Source organism: Schistocerca americana, chromosome 6 (genome assembly GCF_021461395.2).
Source record: "Schistocerca americana isolate TAMUIC-IGC-003095 chromosome 6, iqSchAmer2.1, whole genome shotgun sequence".
In the NCBI taxonomy this organism is placed as follows: Eukaryota; Metazoa; Arthropoda; class Insecta; order Orthoptera; family Acrididae; genus Schistocerca; species Schistocerca americana.
Genome location: NC_060124.1, coordinates 570,247,596 through 570,268,051, shown reverse-complemented (window position 1 = coordinate 570,268,051; position 20,456 = coordinate 570,247,596). Strand labels below are relative to the sequence as shown.

General features: G+C 42.8%; 1 protein-coding gene across 1 annotated transcript in view; it reads left to right on the top strand.

Moving 5' to 3' along the window:
* The window catches only part of LOC124619718, a 1,383,482-nt gene that overhangs the window by 842,296 nt on the left and 520,730 nt on the right, over positions 1 to 20,456 (top strand). Inside the window, exon 3 of the mRNA XM_047146279.1 lies at positions 4,663 to 4,795. Within this exon, the coding sequence (XP_047002235.1) occupies positions 4,663 to 4,795 (133 nt within the window). The remainder of the gene's footprint in view (positions 1 to 4,662; positions 4,796 to 20,456) is intronic.

Here is a 20,456-nt window from a genome sequence, read left to right as displayed (position 1 = left end):
TCCACGAGTCGGTTCTCTGTTTAATTGCTCGAGGTAATTTTCGGATAGTGCACTCAGTATAATGTCACTCGATGCTCTGTCCCTACCACCCGTCCTAAACATCTGAGTGTCCCAGTCTATATCTGGTAAATTGAAATCTCCACCTAAGACTATAACATGCTGAGATAATTTATGTGAAATGTATTCCAAATTTTCTCTCAGTTGTTCTGCTACTAATGCTGCTGAGTCGGGAGGTCGGTAAAAGGAGCCAACTATTAACCTAGTTCGGTTGTTTAGTGTAACCTCCACCCATAATAATTCACAGGAACTATCCACTTCTACTTCACTACAGGATAAACTACTACTAACAGCGATGAACACTCCACCACCGGTTACATGCAATCTATCCTTTCTAAACACCGTCTGTACCTTTGTAAAAATTTTGGCAGAATTTATCTCTGGCTTAAGCCAGCTTTCTGTACCTATAACGATTTCAGCTTCGGTGCTTTCTATCAGCGCTTGAAGTTCCGGTACTTTACCAACGCAGCTTCGACAGTTGACAATTACAATACCGATTGCTGCTTGGTCCCCGCATGTCCTGACTTTGCCCCGCACCCGTTGAGGCTGTTGCCCTTTCTGTACTTGCCCAAGGCCATCTAACCTAAAAAACCGCCCAGCCCACGCCACACAACCCCTGCTACCCGTGTAGCCGCTTGTTGCGTGTAGTGGACTCCTGACCTATCCAGCGGAACCCGAAACCCCACCACCCTATGGCGCAAGTCGAGGAATCTGCAGCCCACACGGTCGCAGAACCGTCTCAGCCTCTGATTCAGACCCTCCACTCGGCTCTGTACCAAAGGTCAGCAGTCAGTCCTGTCGACGATGCTGCAGATGGTGAGCTCTGCTTTCATCCCGCTAGCGAGACTGGCAGTCTTCACCAAATCAGATAGCCGCCGGAAGCCAGAGAGGATTTCCTCCGATCCATAGCGACACACATCATTGGTGCCGACATGAGCGACCACCTGCAGATGGGTGCACCCTGTACCCTTCATGGCATCCGGAAGGACCCTTTCCACATCTGGAATGACTCCCCCCGGTATGCACACGGAGTGCACATTGGTTTTCTTCCCCTCTCTTGCTGCCATTTCCCTAAGGGGCCCCATTACGCGCCTGACGTTGGAGCTCCCAACTACCAGTAAGCCCACCCTCTGCGACTGCCCGGATCTTGCAGACTGAGGGGCAACCTCTGGAACAGGACAAGCAGCCATGTCAGGCCGAAGATCAGTATCAGCCTGAGACAGAGCCTGAAACCGGTTCGTCAGACAAACTGGGGAGGCTTTCCGTTCAGCCCTCCGGAATGTCTTTCGCCCCCTGCCACACCTTGAAACGACCTCCCACTCTACCACAGGTGACGGATCAGCCTCAATGCGGGCAGTATCCCGGGCAACCACAGTCGTAGTCCGATCAGGGGATGCGTGGGACGATCTAACAACTGCGCCAGACGCTCGTTGACTTATATAGGCGTTACCGACCGCGGCGTTGTATTCTGGCTGTTTACTTATCTCCGTATTTGAATACGCACGCCTATACCAGTTTCTTTGGCACTTCAGTGTATTCTGGAAAGAACGAGAGTTATATGTGACGTAAATAACTTCTAGTATTTTGCAGTTCAACTTCTTTTTCTAAATTAATCGCGGACGTTACATTACGATCCAAACGATATAGAGACTATCAAAAAGAGAATGACGAAACAGTTTAGAAAAAGACCATGAAAAAGAAGCGAGAGAAATGAGATTCACTGATTATGAAACAATTGAGTATGTCGTCAGAATTTTACTGACGCCGAAATACCCACAGAAGTGCACCAACGGCGTTAGTACTAATGGAGAATGGAAATTAGTGTGCTGCAACGCCTCCACGTTCTATGACGGGTAGAGCACTGTACGTATTTCTTCCGCTAGGGTTTTTGTACTCCTTGAGATATTGTTCATCGTTAGCCACTTTTCAAGCACTGCTGCATATAACCCTCTCCAGCCCTTCTACACCTTACGATCCAATAGTTACGTCATCCATTTTCTTGTTTCTTTATATCGTGAACTCACATTTAATTAGTCTGTTCTCTACATGTTTTTTTATTACGAGGCCGTGCGGTTAAAGGCGCTTCAGTCTGGAACCGCGTGACCGCTACGGTCGCAGGTTCTAATCCTGCCTCGGGCATGGATGTGTGTGATGTCCTTAGGTTAGTTAGGTTTAATTAGTTCTAAGTTCTAGGCGACTGATGACCTCAGAAATTAAGTCGCATAGTGCTCAGAGCCATTTGAACCATTTTTTTATTACGAGGAATCGAAAACACAATTTCCATAACCAGTCCATAGCCATTTCGTCTTGATATATGCTTAACTCATTTCTATATTATTTTCTTAACGGTCACTGTTACGTCATCCTTTCTTTATTTTCTCTAATCAGTTTGTTATTTGTCACTATGTGTTAAGTATTTCATACATGTTTCCACTGTTAACATTTTAAGCAGTATTTGCGTACCTAACTAACATGTTTCATTTTTGTAAGTAAGTGCAGGCAGTGTGAACAGTTTATAGGGCTTCTGCTTAAGGCATGTTGTGATTTTGCATCTGAATACTGAATTCAGTTTCCCGAAATACTAAGACGTTTGTGCTCTCTCGTCTATTTAATAACGAATCCATACGTTTGCGTTTAAAATAACGCAAAGTCAAATTCACTATATTCTTATATAACTTTGTCGTTAATTTTTGCTGTTTTCCCGTAGGCAAACAGACTGATATATTTTAATGCTATCGTAATATTAATCTACAGTCTTACACTCGCTCCTTTTTCGAGTCACTCCATTTTTTCCACAAGGATTCTCGTTCCGAAACAAACAAGAATATGTCATCTGCTCATCGGAAGCTGTTCAGATAACATCTAGTTATACGTTTACTTATTGATACCAGTATAATGATTTGAAGGCCTCTTCCTAGGCCGCATAATGTAGGTGAGATGACTTTTTTCACAGAAGCACTCACCCCCATTTCTTAACTTTTCCTTGTGTAATCGAATGGAACCTCTATCCTTGCTGTACATGATCTTGGCAGATGCTGGTGGAGTCTCTTCGAGTACGCAGTAATATAGTGCATGCAAAATAAGATTCCCCCAGATAATACACTCTAAAACATAAAATAATGACGCACCACGAACGAACCGTTCAAATGGGACGAAATGGGTAGATGTGACGTCCATGTCCATCAAACAAATGATTACGATTTTATAAAAACTCAATAATTTATTCGAGGGAAAGAGGTTTACAAATTATGTGAATAATGCCTTGGTCCACCCCTGGCCCATGTGGAAGCAGTTATTCTGCCTGTCATTGTTAGATTTGATGGTCGACCTTCTGAAGAAGATAATGTCAAATTCTATCTAGTTGGTGCATTAGATCGTCAAAATCACGAGCTGGTTGCATGGCGCTTCCCCTAATAATCCAAACGTTGTCAACTGGGGAGAGATCCGGCGATCTTGCCAGCCAACGTATGGTTTACCGAGCACGAAGACATCCGGTACAAAATCGCCGTGTGTGGGCGGGCACTGTCTTCCTGAAATGTAATTCAGGATCGCTTGCCATCAAGGGTAACAAAATTCGGCGTAGAATGTCGTCGACGCACCAACGTGCTTTAAGGCTGGCGGGGGGTGACTGGCACCCCAGACCATCACTCCTGGTTGTCGGGCAGTATGTTGGGCGACACTCACATTGGTTATCCCTCCCCTGATCGGGGAGCCTCCAGACACGTCTTCGGCCTGAAATTTCACAGACCGGAGTAGACTTGCCTCCTGTGACATGTCTCGCTCCAACTGAGCCCCATTAACCGGCGAAGACGTGTCTGGAATTCCCCAGACAGCACAACAACCAAGACTGATGGTCTGGTATACCATTTCTTTGCCCCTTTGGTTGTCAACCGCGGCACCTTTACAGCAGAGCTGTATGATGATGGTATTGTACACTTCGTCCTGTTGCCCTTCATGGCAAGCCATCGTGATCTTACATTTCAGCAAGATAATGCCTGAGCACACATGGCGAGAGTTTCTGCTGCTTGCCAAACCTTACCTTGGCCAGTAAGGTCTCCGGATCTCTCCTCAACTGAGAACGTTTGGAGCATTTTGGACAGAGGCCTGAAGCCTGCTCGCGCTTCAAAAACGCCAATTGGGCAGAATTTGGCACGATATGATTCAGGACGACATTCAACAGCTCTTTCAGTCAACGCCTACCGACCAAGTGCTTGCGTAACTGACACAGCTGGCCAACAAATTAATGACCTGCACAATTTGTGAAGTTCTTTCTTTCGAAATAAAAAAAACAGTTTGCCTGCAACTGTAATCATTTGTTTGTGTATACATGTGCATCACATCTAACGATGTCCGTTCCATTTGTATAATTCCTTCGTGATACACCATTGTTTGTGCGTGTGTTAGAGTGTATTCCATGCACCTTAAGATAGACAACCAGTGCAACTAATGTAAGGTGGGTTAGCTATCTGAAGTTGAAAAAAATATGTTGTCGGCCAGTTTTATTTCGCCCACACAGTATAATGAATTTATCATGTGGAAAATATATAAACGGTTTATTACTGCTTATCATGTAACTAAATGCAAGGAATGGCTTTTGTGTTTCAGCTGTCCTCATCTAACGCCACGCAGGTCGTGCTGAAGTCTGTGGGGCTGAGCCTGTCTGGCAACTTCAGCTGCGAGGTGACAGCCGACGCCTCCTTCCTTACCAAGACGGTGTCCGCCACCATGCACGTGGTTGGTGAGTAGCCATCCCCTCTGTAATACAACGGACTTCTACTGCTTTCAGAAAATTACCCGCCAGTTATGTTAAAGCGGAAGGATCCAAGCAAAATATATGCACAACGGCAGAGTGATGTGCAAAACTATCATTACTAATTGGCGCAGTCATACAGCAGGGCGCAATTTTATAACAGGTGCTTCAGAAAGTATAACGCCGTTAAATTTTATGACACACTAATAAAACTACCCCTCTCATAGCTCCACATTCGTGAATATTTATGATGAGTGTCAGTAGCTTGCCAGTAATGGGTGGCCGCATAAATGTTTTTTTAAACATAGATTTTGAGACGCATTAGTCTCTCTGTTGCTTAAATGTGCAGATTTTTGAAATTAACTGTTGCTTTGTGTGTGTGTGTGTGTGTGTGTGTGTGTGTGTGTGTGTGTGTGTGTGTGTGTGAAACAAAAGACGTGGAGGAAGAAAACTAAACGATTATTTTACTGTAATACACATTCTTTGGCGAGAAGGTCAAATAAAAATCTCCAAACGAAACTTAAGATTTCCGCATGGGATGGTGTAAATTTTGCTAGCTCGAAACAAACTGAGCATTCACATTTAATATTGTAGGTAACGTTAACCTTATTTTTGTACAATGGCTCTGTTGAAGAGGATTTCGTGCCTTCGTGTCTCGTGGTAATAACTTACTCTGCCAGAAAAAGTTACGAAGTTTGATACTTCGAAGACAAGTACTTGCGATTCTCTTCATCTCTCGTGGTTTCTTCCTGGTGCACGAAAATACAGCGATGTTTAAATACAGACTTTGACGTAGAAACATCCTTTGTGTGCACAAAATTTATAACCACTATAACCAGAAAATTGATAATGCATCTTAAGTGTTAAAGTTTCGATCCATCTGATTAGGTCCAGAAGTCTGAGACAGACAACCTCAGAACAATGTGAATACGGCTTCTATGCTGCTTTGTTTATGTATTTATTTATTTATCTGGAATACAGGAATATGAGATTGAAAAATGTATTTATAATGGTCCTAGAAATAGTACTACTGGAGAGACGTCTGCGCAAGCAAAGACAAATTATGTGAAGCCACTTACTGGGTGCGATACATATATATCAGATAAGATTGTTTTCTGGTAAGAATTATGTCGAGAGAAGACTGACACCACAACACTAGAATAACTGACCTACACGAAAAGAAAGAAAATTTGAACTCTGAGGTTTATCTGCATTCGGCAGTGGGAATTTTTTATGTGGCTCATTGTAGGTGATCGTTTTCCGGTCTGGATCTTTGTCGTTACGCTATGAGTATTTTCATCGTAACAAATAAGCTCAGTCGAACTAAACGAGTGCCTTATTTCAGTCTGGATTTTGAGACTACAGGAAAATGTCGCATATTAGGTGCAACCCAAAAGAAAAGACAGGGATTCGGTAGATTTGCGTACCTGCCAGTCTACTTGTGATTTCTCCTTCTGTTTATGCACCATATGTATGAACACACAACTTAATTTGTTCCTTGCATATGTGCTACATGTATTTAATTTGAATTGGTCTTTTTTAAATGGGTATCAGTCAAGATAACAACTTCGGGGAATTAAAAAACTGTTTTAGTACTAAAATATCAGGAAATAAGAATGCCTCCTCATATTAATTAGTAGTACACTTTTAATTATTAGATGACTACAAATACATACAATTTTATGAACGTTTAAAATGTGAAAACATCCGCCCTTTAAAAAAATTTTGGTCTCATAGGAAGAAGACACATAATAAAATGTTGATGATTGATCACATTAGTGAATTAAATGTTACAAAAACCACTCTAAGCCACAGAAAATGAATATAATGGTTTTAAACTTGCAACAGAAACATGTAGCAGTTTGGGAAATGGTACACAGAACTCACGTCTTTTCACTTGTAATGAACTTTTCCTCAGTCATCGTCATATGCTGTTGTGCTGTCAGTAGACAGGTGTCAGCTCAACAGTTCCTCGTAGAACTGCATATGCTCACTTGGAATGTACTGCAGCACCTTTTCTAACTCTTAACTTCTCTGCACTTTAATTGCCACACGTCCTGCTGGGTACACGGAGTGAATGTGTGACTCACTAACCCGTTGATACATGTCGAACTTTTAATGAACCCATCTCTGGCGCTCCAATGCACAAAGTGAAAGAGACTGCTGATTGCGAAGTTATTGTCACATTTTGGCTTGTTCCGTGTTTCCTCAGAAACTGTCGTCTTCTTGTAATATTTTGTGTACCTGCCTTTAAAGTCCAGAATATCAGATGTGTCAACTTACGTAACCATAAATTTTCCAGGGTTTGTACTACATTGTAGAATGTGCAGTGTTGTTTGATGAACAGTGGATGTCCTACCGTTCCGTCGAAGCTTCTTTGAAATGATACCAGAGTCTCGATCGAACGATAAAAAAACTGTATCCTCTCACTGTTGAATAAGTCTGAAACGTCCAGAATCTGTCAGTGATAGTAGGACTCCATTTCCACCGGTTCCTTCATAATAAACATACAAAGTGCTTAACCCCTTCTTTATGTCTTGCATGCAGAACTCAGAGTGAGATTTTCGTGAGAAGAAGTACATCCTGTACTGGTACTTTTGGCCTGCTAACATTTTCCATATCATCAAATGCGAGGGATAATAGATGCTGCTCTCTTTTGGCTTCATCTGAATTTTCATAGGTGAGAACAGAATAATTTTGTTTTTTTAATTTGTAGCCGGTGTATCGCAAGCTCGTCAGCAGCTGCGCGTTTTGCTGTATCATTGAGATGTGGTGATCTAAGCTTCAATTTCTACTCTTCGCATCTACAGTAGACCGCCCAAATCAGTAATTGAAATTCTCCTTGAAATAACTCCACTAGAAATAGAAACTTTTTTGAATCAGTAAACCTCTCAAAGAACAACTTATACTTCATTTTGACATATGAACCTGCACAAGTTTAAACACCTTTGTAGAACAGTAGTAAGATTCCTGCAATGACAGTGACTAAATACCTTCCCTCACTTGACCATGGACAGGGGAGGGACGACTATGACTAACTCCTGTACCCCTCTTGTCTTCTGGGGTTTTAGAAGCAAGCTATAGTTGCCTTATTCTTCGAAATAAATTTTCACTGATGTCAAACACTGCGTTGAAAGTTTTGACACACACCTCTTCTTGTGATAAGTGATGCTAAAAGAATCTACTACCACAGGTAGTTCATATTTTTTAACGCTTCTGCTTGATTGGTGTCAAACAGGTCCTGCTCTTTCTTCGATGTATTACCATAAAAAGTTGTAAAGATGTGCATTATCTCCTATTGATATATCGAGAAAAAGTATCAATATGTGCATATAGTATATACGTTAACGGCTCACACAAATATCGGCCTCACGTTGTAAATATACTGCCCATTTCATACCTGTGTATGTGAGTTTTGATTTATTGTTAGGTGTTCTGTACGTCAACAGATTAACAGCCTGCTTATCCCCCTTAGAGCAAGAATCGAAAGGAAAACGATGCTCGTTCCAGCTTGGCGATAATCACTTTGCTAAAAATGGCACCTGCACATAGGTGACACAATAAAAGGTGTCCGTTGGGTCCGTCGTCCATTTTCGTCACATATCGGATTTGTCCGGAACACTTCACGTCCACTTCCCTGTTTTTCCATTTCTGCCAACGCCAGTGACCTAAGAGTTGTAGTGTCAAAACTGCGAGATGAAGCGAACCGTTGCAGTTTCTGTTGGCAGCGCCGAGCGCCGATTACGTCAGAATTTCCCCTCACATGTCCCCGCTCACGGCAAAGGCAAGTCTTGTCATTTAGATTTTTGTTCATCATTTTCAACAACTGTTTTTGAAGAATGCTGATGGGAAAAAATTGCACACCAGCTTCGTTAAAAATGGTTTTTTAACACAGCAGGTTTACTATTTCTTCACATCGGAAATCTTGTTTTTCCATTCATGCTGGAGACCTTCTATTTGAAAGTCATCCATATGTCGGAGCCTATGTATCGATCTAGCAGTGTCCGTGAACTAGTCGATGGCCACCTTCCCGACCTTATACTTAAAACCATTTAGAAAACTGGCTATGTTTCAGCATGATGCGGGGTAACACCGTTGGGGATGTAGAGCTCCTTCTAACACCTCCCTTACCCGTAAATTTTTTGGTGTCGATTTCAATACGCTGACTCAGTTGACTAGTGCTTTACGCTATACCTTGTCCAGTTTAAATGTACATATATAATTAAGCTAGGGACTGATAAATGCTTTGTAAATGCTTCTTCAAGGCACATTGGGGTCTGCTCTTTCTCGTAGGATATTTATCACTGTTTCGGATTTTTGTGTTACTCTTCTAGCATGTGACCTCCGTAACAGTACGTGGACTACTTACAACCCTAAATACTGAGAAGTTTTCCTGCCTGTAAATTTGCATGAGCGTGGAATTATTTGACTGAAGCCTGCACATCAATGTCTAGTGCACACGCTGATCGAGATTTTCCTAGACGATATTTCTAGTATGTTACCGCATTTAGCAGACAAGTGTTATCACACACTAGATCATGCATATCCATACTAGAGTTATTGAAAAGCAATGGGGACAAAACAGATCCTAAGCCAGAAATTCTCATCCGCGGTCTGGCTGTTTGTAACCCATTTGTGATGATGATTTGATGATGTGATAACACCTGTTGTAGATTTCGAGCAACTCGTTTGGGCAGATCTCAGTCCATTGTTAACTCCGTTAAATTTGCCAGTAAGTATGTATTTCCACCTCGTTTGTGCCTGCTCCACATTTAAACCGAAATTGTTACGGTACCAGAAAGCCGTCTTTTCCGGCCACCGCTCCAAACCATACTAATTATCGATTCCAATGTTTTGGGCGTGCGTGATAACAGTGTCATAAGCCTATAAGATTCTACCTTATTTCTGTCCTTCGGTTGTTTCTTAATTTTCGCTACTCTTACTAATTTCATGGATGGATTAACGACGCTCTGGCTCCATGCTCGATTGAAGATATTGATTTGCTGTTTTCCCAATTGTGAGAGGAGCCAAAGCACTTCGTAGCTAATCTCGGTAGGTGTAACACCATTTAGGTTCTGCATATGGGATGTCCCATATGTAATTCTCTGAGTTCATAGCTATGACAGGAACGATTATTCGAAGCACCAATAGTCTAGTAAAAATAGACTTTAAATTCATATCTTAAGAGCTATGAGTGCTTTTTGATGTTAGGTAATGTGATAGCTCCATAGCTTGAGAGATGGTACTAGAGAAAGAAGTAAGAAAAAAAAAAATGTGGAGTGAACATGTGCTCGAGAACGCATACCGTAAGAGCTATAGGCAGTTGTTCATTTCCGCTACTGGAACCACATCTCTTGTACGAAACAAGTAGTTGTAGCGCTTAAATGGGTTCATATGGCTCTGAGCACTATGGTACTTAACATCTGAGGTCATCAGTCTCCTAGAACTTAGAACTACTTAAACCTAACCAACCTAAGGACACCACACACATCCATGCCCGAGGCAGGATTCGAACCCGTGACCGTGGCGGTCGCGCGATTCTAGACTGAAGCACCTAGAACCGCTCGGCCATTCCGGTCGGCTGTAGCGCTTATGGTATGCATTTTAAAGCCTTTGTTTACCTGATAATATTTTCTTGTTTTCGGTATGTACTACCTCCTCTGAAAATAGATAAAGGAAAGGGCTTGCTGTAGAAAAGGATTTCTTTCGGAATACCTAAGATGATGAAGTGCTCATAGCTCTTAAGTTATGCATTTTAGATCCAACGCTTATTAGACTATTATGCTTCAAATGATCGTTCCCGTCATAACACTGAATATCGGTATTCCACATGGAATACCATTTAAAAAGTAAGATTACGCAGTGGGTTCCTCATTCTGAACTTACATTTGTGTGTTTGTTGTTGTGTATAGTCGATATATGCCTAATGCAAGGAGGAAAATCGTCTATGAGCCTGTGTAGGAATTCGAGACCATCATTATGATGCATAGCTGGACTGCCTGTACGCTATCGGTCTGCGATGAAGTTTCTCACGTTGGTCTGAGTTCAAGTTTGTCATACACCCTGGGTGATAGACATTTTGTTCACTCGGGAGCCACGTCGCCTATCTCGAGCCAGGAAACTGACTTGTCTGCAGTAAGACAGTACACAGTGCGACGACATCTCGGGAGCCATGCACTCTCAGGCCGGCGACCATCGTTGAGGACTCCCTTGTCGCGGTTTCGGAGGCGCACAGACAGTGGTCAGCCAACTGGCAACGCTGGCCGCAGGAGTAGCGTGACGCAGTCCTTGCCAAGGCATCCAGTTCGGCGTGCAGCAGGCTACGAGAAGAAAAAACGTTGCCAGATTTCACTGGTCATCGTCATTCAGGTCCATCACCTGATACACAGGTTTGTTGTGCCATAGGTTACACAACTCGATAACCTGTGGTGCGCCTAATCGATGATTTGGACAGTGAGAGTTGCATTTTTAACATGTTAAGGGAGGCTGTTGTGCCCAGTTTTCGAGGACTCGATGACATTATTTTCAACAGGATAACACGTTATTGCCAGAAATAGCTCGTTCTTCATATCTGTTACTTGCATAAAACATTTAGTCGTTGGTTATGAGTGACTGGCACATAACTACTCGCCAGACGCTACGATCGATGAAGTCTGGCACAGAGGGGAGGCTGCATGGAATGAAGCACCAGTACCTGACTGCCAAAACTCGCTTCTTCTCGATACCCAGGCGGATTAGGTCCATAGCTGCAACCAGTGGTGACAACTCTGTGTTCTATGTTTCGCAACAAGCATGCCCCGTAATGACCTGTAAGTGTGACCACGGATACCTCCAAAAATTCTATAAATCGTTATTTGCCATCCTTCCTGGCGCTGAATGGCTGACAATGTATAAACTACCACACCAGTAGATGGAAATCAGTAATATGTGAATTACCTAGAATGACATCAATAAAAATGCAGTGTAGTTTGAAAGATAGCTAGTGTTCCATTGTACGAAACATCAGTACTTGTTCTAAATGTGTGTAGAATTCTAGACCATGGAACGTGTTCATTTGCAATTGAAACTTTAATGTGGGTCCCTTTTTTAATTCACAATTTGAACTGCCTTAGTTATATAATCCTGCTAGTACACAGCAGTTCGGTGTACCATTCGTGCAACTTTGAAATAATCACTTCATTTATGTTAATACAAAATCGAATAGGGGTAATGCAGGAGTAGGTTTAATAATGAATTTAAAAAAATACGAGTGCGGGTAAGCTACTACAAACGGCATAGTGAACGCATTATTGTGGCCAAGATATACACGAAGCCCACGCTTACTACAGTAGTACAAGTTTATATGCCAACTAGCTCTGCAGATGATGAAGAAATTGATGAAATGTATGATGATATAAAAGAAATTATTCAGGTAGTGAAGAGAGACGAAAATTTAATAGTCATGAGTGACTCGAATTCGACAGAAGGAAAAGGAAGAGAAGGAAAAGCAGTAGGTGAATATGGATTGGGGCTAAGAAATGAAAGAGGAAGCCGCCTGGTAGAATTTTGCACAGAGAATAACCTAATCATAGCTAACACTTGGTTCAAGAATCATGAAAGAAGGTTGTATACATGGAAGAACCCTGGAGATACTAGAGGGTGCAGATAGATTATATAATGGTAAGGCAGAGATTTAGGAACCAGATTTTAAATTGTAAGACATTTCCAGGGGCAGATGTGGACTCTGATCACAATCTGTTGCTTATGAACTGCAGATTAAAAATGAAGAAACTGCAAAAAGGTGGGAATTTAAGAAGATGGGACCTGGATAAACTGAAAGAACCAGAGGTTGTACTGAGTTTCAGTGAGAGCATAAGGGAACAATTGACGGGAATGGGGGAAAGAAATACACTAGAAGAAGAATGGGTAGCTTTGAGGAATGAAATAGTGAAGGCAGCAAAGCATCAAGTACGTAAAAAGGCGAGGGCTAGTAGATATCCTTGGGTAACGGAAGAGCTACTGAATTTAATTGATGAAAGAAGAAAATATAAGAATGCAGTAAATGAAGCAGGCAAAAAGAATTACAAATGTCTCAAAAATGAGATAGACAGGAAGTGCAAAATGTCTAAGCAGGGATGGCTAGAGGACAAATGTACGGATGTAGAGGCTTATTTCACTAGGGGTAAGATAGATACTGCCTACAGGAAAATTAAAGACAACTTTGGAGAAAGGAGAACCACTTGCATGAATATCAAGAGCTAAGATGGAAACCCAGTTCTAAGCAAAGAAGGGAAAGCAGAAAGGTGGAAGGAGGATATAGGGGGTCTATACAATGGCGATGTTCTTGAGGACAATTTTATGGAAATGAAAGAGGAGGTAGATGAAGCTGAAATGGGAGATACGATACTGCGTGAAGAGTTTGACAGAGCACTGAAAAACCTAAGTCGAAACAAGGCCCCGGGAGTTGACAACATTCCATCAGAGCTACTGACAGGCTAGGGAGAGCCAGTCCTGACAAAACTCTGCCATCTGGTGAGCAAGATGTATGAGATAGGCGAAATTCCCTCAGACATCAAGAAGAATATAATAATTCCAATCCCAAAGAAAGCAGGTGTTGACAGAAGTGAAAATTACCGAACTATCAGTTTAATAAGTCTCAGCTGCAAAATACTAACACGAATTGTTTACAGATGAATGGAAAAACTGAAATATATGAACGGCTTCTAAGCCGACCTCGGGGAAGATCAGTTTGGATTCCGTAGAAATGTTGGAACACGTGTGGCAATACGGACCCTACGACTTATCTTAGAAGAAAGATTAAGTAAACGCAAACCTACGTTTCTAGCATTTGTAGACTCAGAGAAAGATTTGACAATGCTGACTGGAATACTCTCTTGCAAATTGTGAAGGTGGCAGGGGTAAAATACAGGGAGCGAAAGGTATTTACAAATTGTACAGAAAGCAGATGGCAGTTATAAGAGTCGAGGGACATGAAAGGGAAGCAGTGGTTGGGAAGGGAGTGAGACAGTGTTTTAGCCTCTCCCAGATGCTATTCAATCTGTATATTGATCAAGCAGTAAAGGAAACAAAATAAAAGTTCGGAGTAGGTATTAAAATCCATGGAGAAGAAATAAAAACTTTGAGGTTCGGCGATGACATTGTAATTCTGTCAGAGACACCAAAAGACTTGGAAGAGCAGTTGGACGGAATGGACAGTGTCTTGAAAGGAGGGTATAAGATGAACATCAACAAAAGCAAAACGAGGATAATGGAATGTAATCGAATTAAGTCGGGTGATGCTGAGGGAATTACATTAGGAAATGAACTACTTTAAGTAGTAAAGAAGTTTTGCTATTTGGGGAGCAAAATAACTGATGATGGTTGAAATGGAGAGGATATAAAATGTAGACTGGCAATGGCAAGGAAAGCGTTTCTAACGAAGAGAAATTTGTTAACAGCGAGTATTGTTTTAAGTGTCAGGAAGTCGTTTCTGAAAGTATTTGTATGGAGTGTAGCCATGTATGGAAGTGAAACATGGACGATAAATAGTTTAGACAAGAAGAGAATAGAAGCTTTCGAAATGTGGTGCTACAGAAGAATGCTGAAGATTAGATGGGTAGATCCATTACTAATGAGGGGGTAGTGAATAGAATTGGGGAGGAGTTTGTGGCACAACTTGACTAGAAGAAGGGATCGGTTGGTAGGACATGTTCTGAGGCATCAAGAGATCACCAATTTAGTGCTGGAGGGCAGCGTGGAGGGTAAAAATCGTAGAGGGATACCAAGAGATGAATACACTAAACAGATTCAGAAGGATGTAGGTTGCAGTAGGTACTGGGAGATGAAGAAGCTTGCACAGGATAGAGTAGCATGGAGAGCTGCATCAAACCAGTCTCAGGACTGAAGACCACAACAACAACAATGTTAATCTTACCTTAACGTCTGTGTCAGTCCACCTAACTTGTTTGTTTCTGTTGTGGCACTTGGTTTTTTTTTTGTGTGCAAATATTTTTCTGTTTGGACACGTGCTCCACATGGATGGCGCGCAGTTACTGCCCGCTATCTATGTGGAGCACGTGTTGCTCTCATCGCGGACTTCTGGTTCTGAGCCACACACAATTGATTTCATCAGAGTGTATGGGCCTGAAGAAGATGACGCAATGTCGAAATCAGTTGCCAAATCAATATAAAATCTTAAATACAGCTGGAGGAATTACATTTGTAATAAAAAAATTATACCCGCTGTGTCCCACCTTCGTCCAATTTAAATATGGATGTACGAAGATTGTTTCGTATTGTTCTAATTTATTCAGTTTAACGCTCCTGTTTTGTGACACGGGGAAGCGAGTCTGACCCGGTTAGAATCCACCTCACCGATTTGCTCAGGGAGCTGGAGAGTCAGGTGGCATGGATGCAGTTTTCAGGCGTTTTTCTATTTCCCACTGGGTAAATATGGGGCTGGTTCCCCACTCGCGCCTCAGTCCGTCATAGGGGGTGAATAAGAGACTGATGACCTTAGATGTTTAGTCTGTGAAATCATCACATTCTACATCTGATTTAGCAATTTTCGTGACTAATCTACACTCAGTGACGTAGAAATGCTCTTGAGTCAGACAGCTAGCTTGTATTTTGAATCTTTGTGCAACATCTCCTCTTGCTGCATCTTCATTTGGTTGAGGTTTTTGGCTCAAGAATAAAAGTCTAAGATTCTTACCATATTTTCTCTACGACAGCTAACACATCTTGTGAATCACAAGTGCAATTAAGGATGCTTATAGGGCACAAGAGGTGTTAGCTGTTAATGTTCAGCATGGACCAGAATGCCGTTCTGGTCCGAACTGCCGGAGTTGGCAGTCATGTCTGCATGAGGTGTACTTGCTTGTGTGAACATATCTTGTGTGTGTGTGTGTGTGTGTGTGTGTGCGCGCCTCTTTTTTTCTGACGAAGGCTGTGGCTGAACGCTTATCTGTAAGTGTCTTTCAGTTTTGCCTGTCTGTAGCTTTCACGTCATGTAAGTAGCAATCTATTTTTACTACATTGTTGATATTCCAGCCGTGAGATTCCATTGTTGTTTAGAGAAAACTGTTTTATAAATAGTTCATACGCCTTCCGGACAGCCCTCGAAATGCCCAGCGGTACTGAGCGATCGGCGTGTCATCGTTAACCGGTAGGAGTCATTGAATGCAGATCTGGAAGGGCATGTGGTCAGCACACCGCTCTGACGACCATTCTCAGATTTCATGCCCGAGGCCGCTATCTCTCAGTCAAATAGCTCCTCACTCCTGAACTGACCTCACAAGTGCTGAGTGCACCCCACTTGCCAACAGGGCAGATCCGAGCGATCACCCATCCAAGTGGTAGCCAAGCCCGCCAGCGCTGTACTTCTGTGATGCGAAAGACCGTTAGCGTGTGACGGTACAAAGCCCCGTTATTAGATCAATATTTCTAGTGCGCAAGGATTGCTTCGTGGAGAGCGAGCGCGCTACACTGCGCGCGATTAGCGGAAGCGCGTGGCGCGCCCGCGCGAGATTTGCAACAGTCGGTGGGATGGTCTCCGGAGGCCACGTGGCTTGCAGCTTGGGACATTGTTTGGTTTTTGCCGCATTACGCGAAAAGTATGTAACTCACGGTGAAGAGCGATGCGGTAGTGGATTGTGCACCTTCTGAAAGATCGATCTTTATTTCAAGTCACGAGACACAAAAGTTACAGTAATCTCAAAATCGGTTAATATCGCGAATACTGAAAGACAAATAGAAATAGTAAATAGCAACTTACAGGGATGAGCGAGCACTCATTAAAAACGTTTCGTCATAGCGGATCGAGTGTCGTAGTCATCTGTTAAGATTCATAAGTAATTAAGCCCATAAAGAGCAATAAACAAAGTTTGATGGAAAACTGATTATAAAATTCAATAGAAATTTGATGACGTAAAACGGCACTATATAATATTTTGGGTCTCATCACACGTATTTTAAACTGTTTAAGCTAATATTATACACTTAACTTGCAATAATGTTCATTGTTTGCAAATTATTATTAACATTTATCGCCCATAATTAATTATTATAGATATGAAGATTTTGAGCAGCGCAATGTGTAGATCGGTATAGATTACGTGTAAAAACGGTGTTATCTGCAGTTCTATCTTAAAACATTGCAGCACAGATGTCGACAAACAAATCTGCGCTAAGTGGCGAAATTTTGCAATAACTAAAACTTGATTTACGGGCGATAAATAATCCTAGAAATTATTGTAAGGTGGTAAATAAGATGTACTTTTTAGCGCGGTTCCGATGGTGTACTTATTTCTGTCGAGGGATGTATGTATGAAAATTTGTAACCTTAACTGGTGAGAGTGGTACTTGCATAACCAGGGGGTTGACGCCCGAGCCTACATAAGCAAGCGGCCATCTTGGACAGGGATCAGTCGTTTTGGAGGTTGGGTGGCGAGCAAGCCCCACTTGAGGATGGCCCATGTGGTCGTTTGAGAATTCTTTTTCGCGCCGATTTATTTCGACAAAGAGTATTGTATATTAGCGCAAGTGTGCAAGCTTATAATCGGTGAACTGGAAGTGCTACGATTATTTGTGTGAGTAAGATTTAAGAGGTATACATCGACGTAAGTGAACATGTGACGAATTGTGATTTCGCGCCAAAACTTCTAGAACAAAGAGGACAGTGGGACTTGTGGTTCTGTTGGTATTATTGGAATAAATTTCGTTTATAGCAGCCTACATTACTGCTATTGGGGGTCTCGGAGTCAAATTATTATTAAAGTAAACCTGTAAACTGTCTCACCAGTCCTAATTTCATTGTGTGAAAGAAAAGGATAACACCAATAAATAGTGACTGAAGTGTGTCGTGAAAACTGATTTTAGTATAATAATCGCCTAATTCTTGTTCCCTAGCATAAACTGTACTTATGTCTGAGTGAATAATTAATCAAAAAAACTATAACAAATGCGCGGGTGTGGAAGTGTATTAATGCACCAAGTGTGGAAATCATCCCCTGGAGCCGGCCGAAGTGGCCGTGCGGTTAAAGGCGCTGCAGTCTGGAACCGCGAGACCGCTACGGTCGCAGGTTCGAATCCTGCCTCGGGCATGGATGTTTGTGATGTCTTTAGGTTAGTTAGGTTTAACTAGTTCTAAGTTCTAGGGGACTAATGACCTCAGCAGTTGAGTCCCATAGTGCTCAGAGCCATTTGAACCCATCCCCTGGACTTAAATCAGAGTCAAAATTTTCAATAACATTTTTAACCAATATTTGTATATGCACATTCTCGTGTGAACTCTCTGCAACCGCACTTCACTTTATTATTAACCGACCCGTCGCAAGCGTAAATGGTTCTTCATCTGTTTTGGCACCTTTTTGATTGTAGCTTGGCCTATAGATAGAACTGGTACCGAAACTGGTAGTCGGGATACAAAGTGCGACTACAGACTAATGCATTTTATGTATTTTATTTTACTAGCTCATTGTGTTGAAACGCGCAGTTGATAACCGTCACGTGCAGCGCCGGATAGTCCACCGGCAGCGACCACAGCTGCTGCGCGCCTCACCTCCCCTGGTTGCCTACTCGCTGCTCCTAGCCAGCTAACCAGGCTCCCCGGATGGCACCAGCACAGTGCAGAGGGCAGCCACTGCAGTGCGCCAGGCGCCGCCGCCGCGGCCCAGAATCCCGAGAATTTATTCGGGTAGTTAATCAGGCGTGGCCGGATTCTTTTTCTCTCTGCTTCTGTTTTTTAGGGGCTGTGAGATTTGTTGGTGGCACGTAACGAGCTGCGTCCCGCACCGTCTGGCCCTCGGCACGGTTCGTGTCTGTTCACCCAGACCGCTTCCTGCTCTCCGCAACTGTGGAGGACTGACGTGCGCTCTGTCTATGCAGGCCGCACTCTGACAGATCCCGCCTTAGCAGATTACCCCGCTGAGTGTACGCACTGAAGTAGAATGCGGGACTTTTCTCACGTAACTACTACAACTACTAGAGCGCCCCGGAAGGACCTCGTTGTGTTAATCAAGTTTAAACAGAGTTGTTAAAGATTACTTATTATCACTCACAACAGGGTCTCAATTGAATATGACCGATCGTCCAAAATTATATAAGAGCTCTTACAAGAAAAATGTGTAACTTCTAACGCTTTCAATCACGCGAAAGTATGTTTAAAATGCAAATCACTCATTTCAGAAACATTTCTACGGGGCTTGCTGTACACTATGTGATCAAAAGTATCCGGACACATGCGTGAAAATTACTTACAAGCTCTTTCCGCACTAAGTCGGTACTGCTGGAATTCAATATTGTGTTTGCCCAACCTTAGCTTTGATGACAGGCATATGTTCAGTCAGGTGCTGGAAGGTTTCTTGGGGGATGGCAGCCCATTATTCAACGAGTGCTGCACTGCAGAGACGTATCGATGTCGGTCGGGAAGGCCTGGAACGAAGTCGGCGATCCAAAACATCCCAAAGGTGTTCTATACGATTCAGGTCAGGACTCGGTGCAAACCGGTCCCTTACAGGGATGTTATTGTCGTGTAACCGCCACAGGCCGTGCATTATGAACAGGTCCTCGATCGTGTTGGAAGATGCAAGCGCCATCCCCAAATTGCTCTTCAGCAGTGGAAAGCAAGAAGATGGTGAAAACATCAATGTAGGCTTATGCTGTGATAGTGCATCGCAAAACAACAAGGGGTGCGAGCCCCCTCCATGGAAAACACGACCACACCATAACACCACCGCCTCCGAATTTTACTGTTGGCACTACACACGCTGACAGATAACGTTCAAGGGCATTCGCCATACCCACAGACTGCCATCGGATCGCCACATTGTGTACCGCGATTCACCACTCCACACAACCTTTTGCCATTGTTCAATCGTCCAATGTTTACGCTCCTTACATCAAGCGAGGCGTCGTTTGGCATCTACAGACGTGATGTGTGGCTTATGAGCAGCCGCTCGACCATGAAATCCATGTTTTCTCACCTCCCGTCTAACTGTGATAGTACTTGCAGTGGATCCTGATACAGTTTGGAATTTCTGTGTGCTGGTATGCCTGTTACACTTTACGACCCACTTCAACTGTCGGCGGTTTCTGTCAGTCGACCTGTACGTTTTGTGCTGTACGTATCCCTTCACGTTTCCATTTCACTATCACATCGGAAACAGTGGACTTAGCGATGTTTAGGAGTGTGGAGATCTCGCGTACAGACGTATGACACAAGTAACACCCAATCACCTGACCACGTTCGAAGTCCGTGAGATCTGCGGAGCGCCACATTCTGCTCTCTCACGATGTCTAATTACTACTGAGGTCGCTAATATGGATTACCTGGCAGTAGAGGGCAGCACAATACACTTAATATGAAAAATGTATGTTTTTGGTGGTGTCCGGATACTTTTGATCACATAATCTTCTCGTCCCTCACAAATTAGTCCGCCGACTTAAGTCTTGTTGTCCACCCTTTCACTCTGCCTTGATAAGCTCTCGTTCAGCTGACAAAAACAGGATTGAAGAAAAATCGACTAAATACGTAACAAGCAAAGGCCGCATAACAGAAATTTGGTGACAGCATCTGTAAGTTCGTAAAATTTCGGGCTTACTGGAGTCTAAAGAATTTTAAATTTCATCTACTTAGGCTTTATCGCATCCAAAGCTTATTGTAAATGGC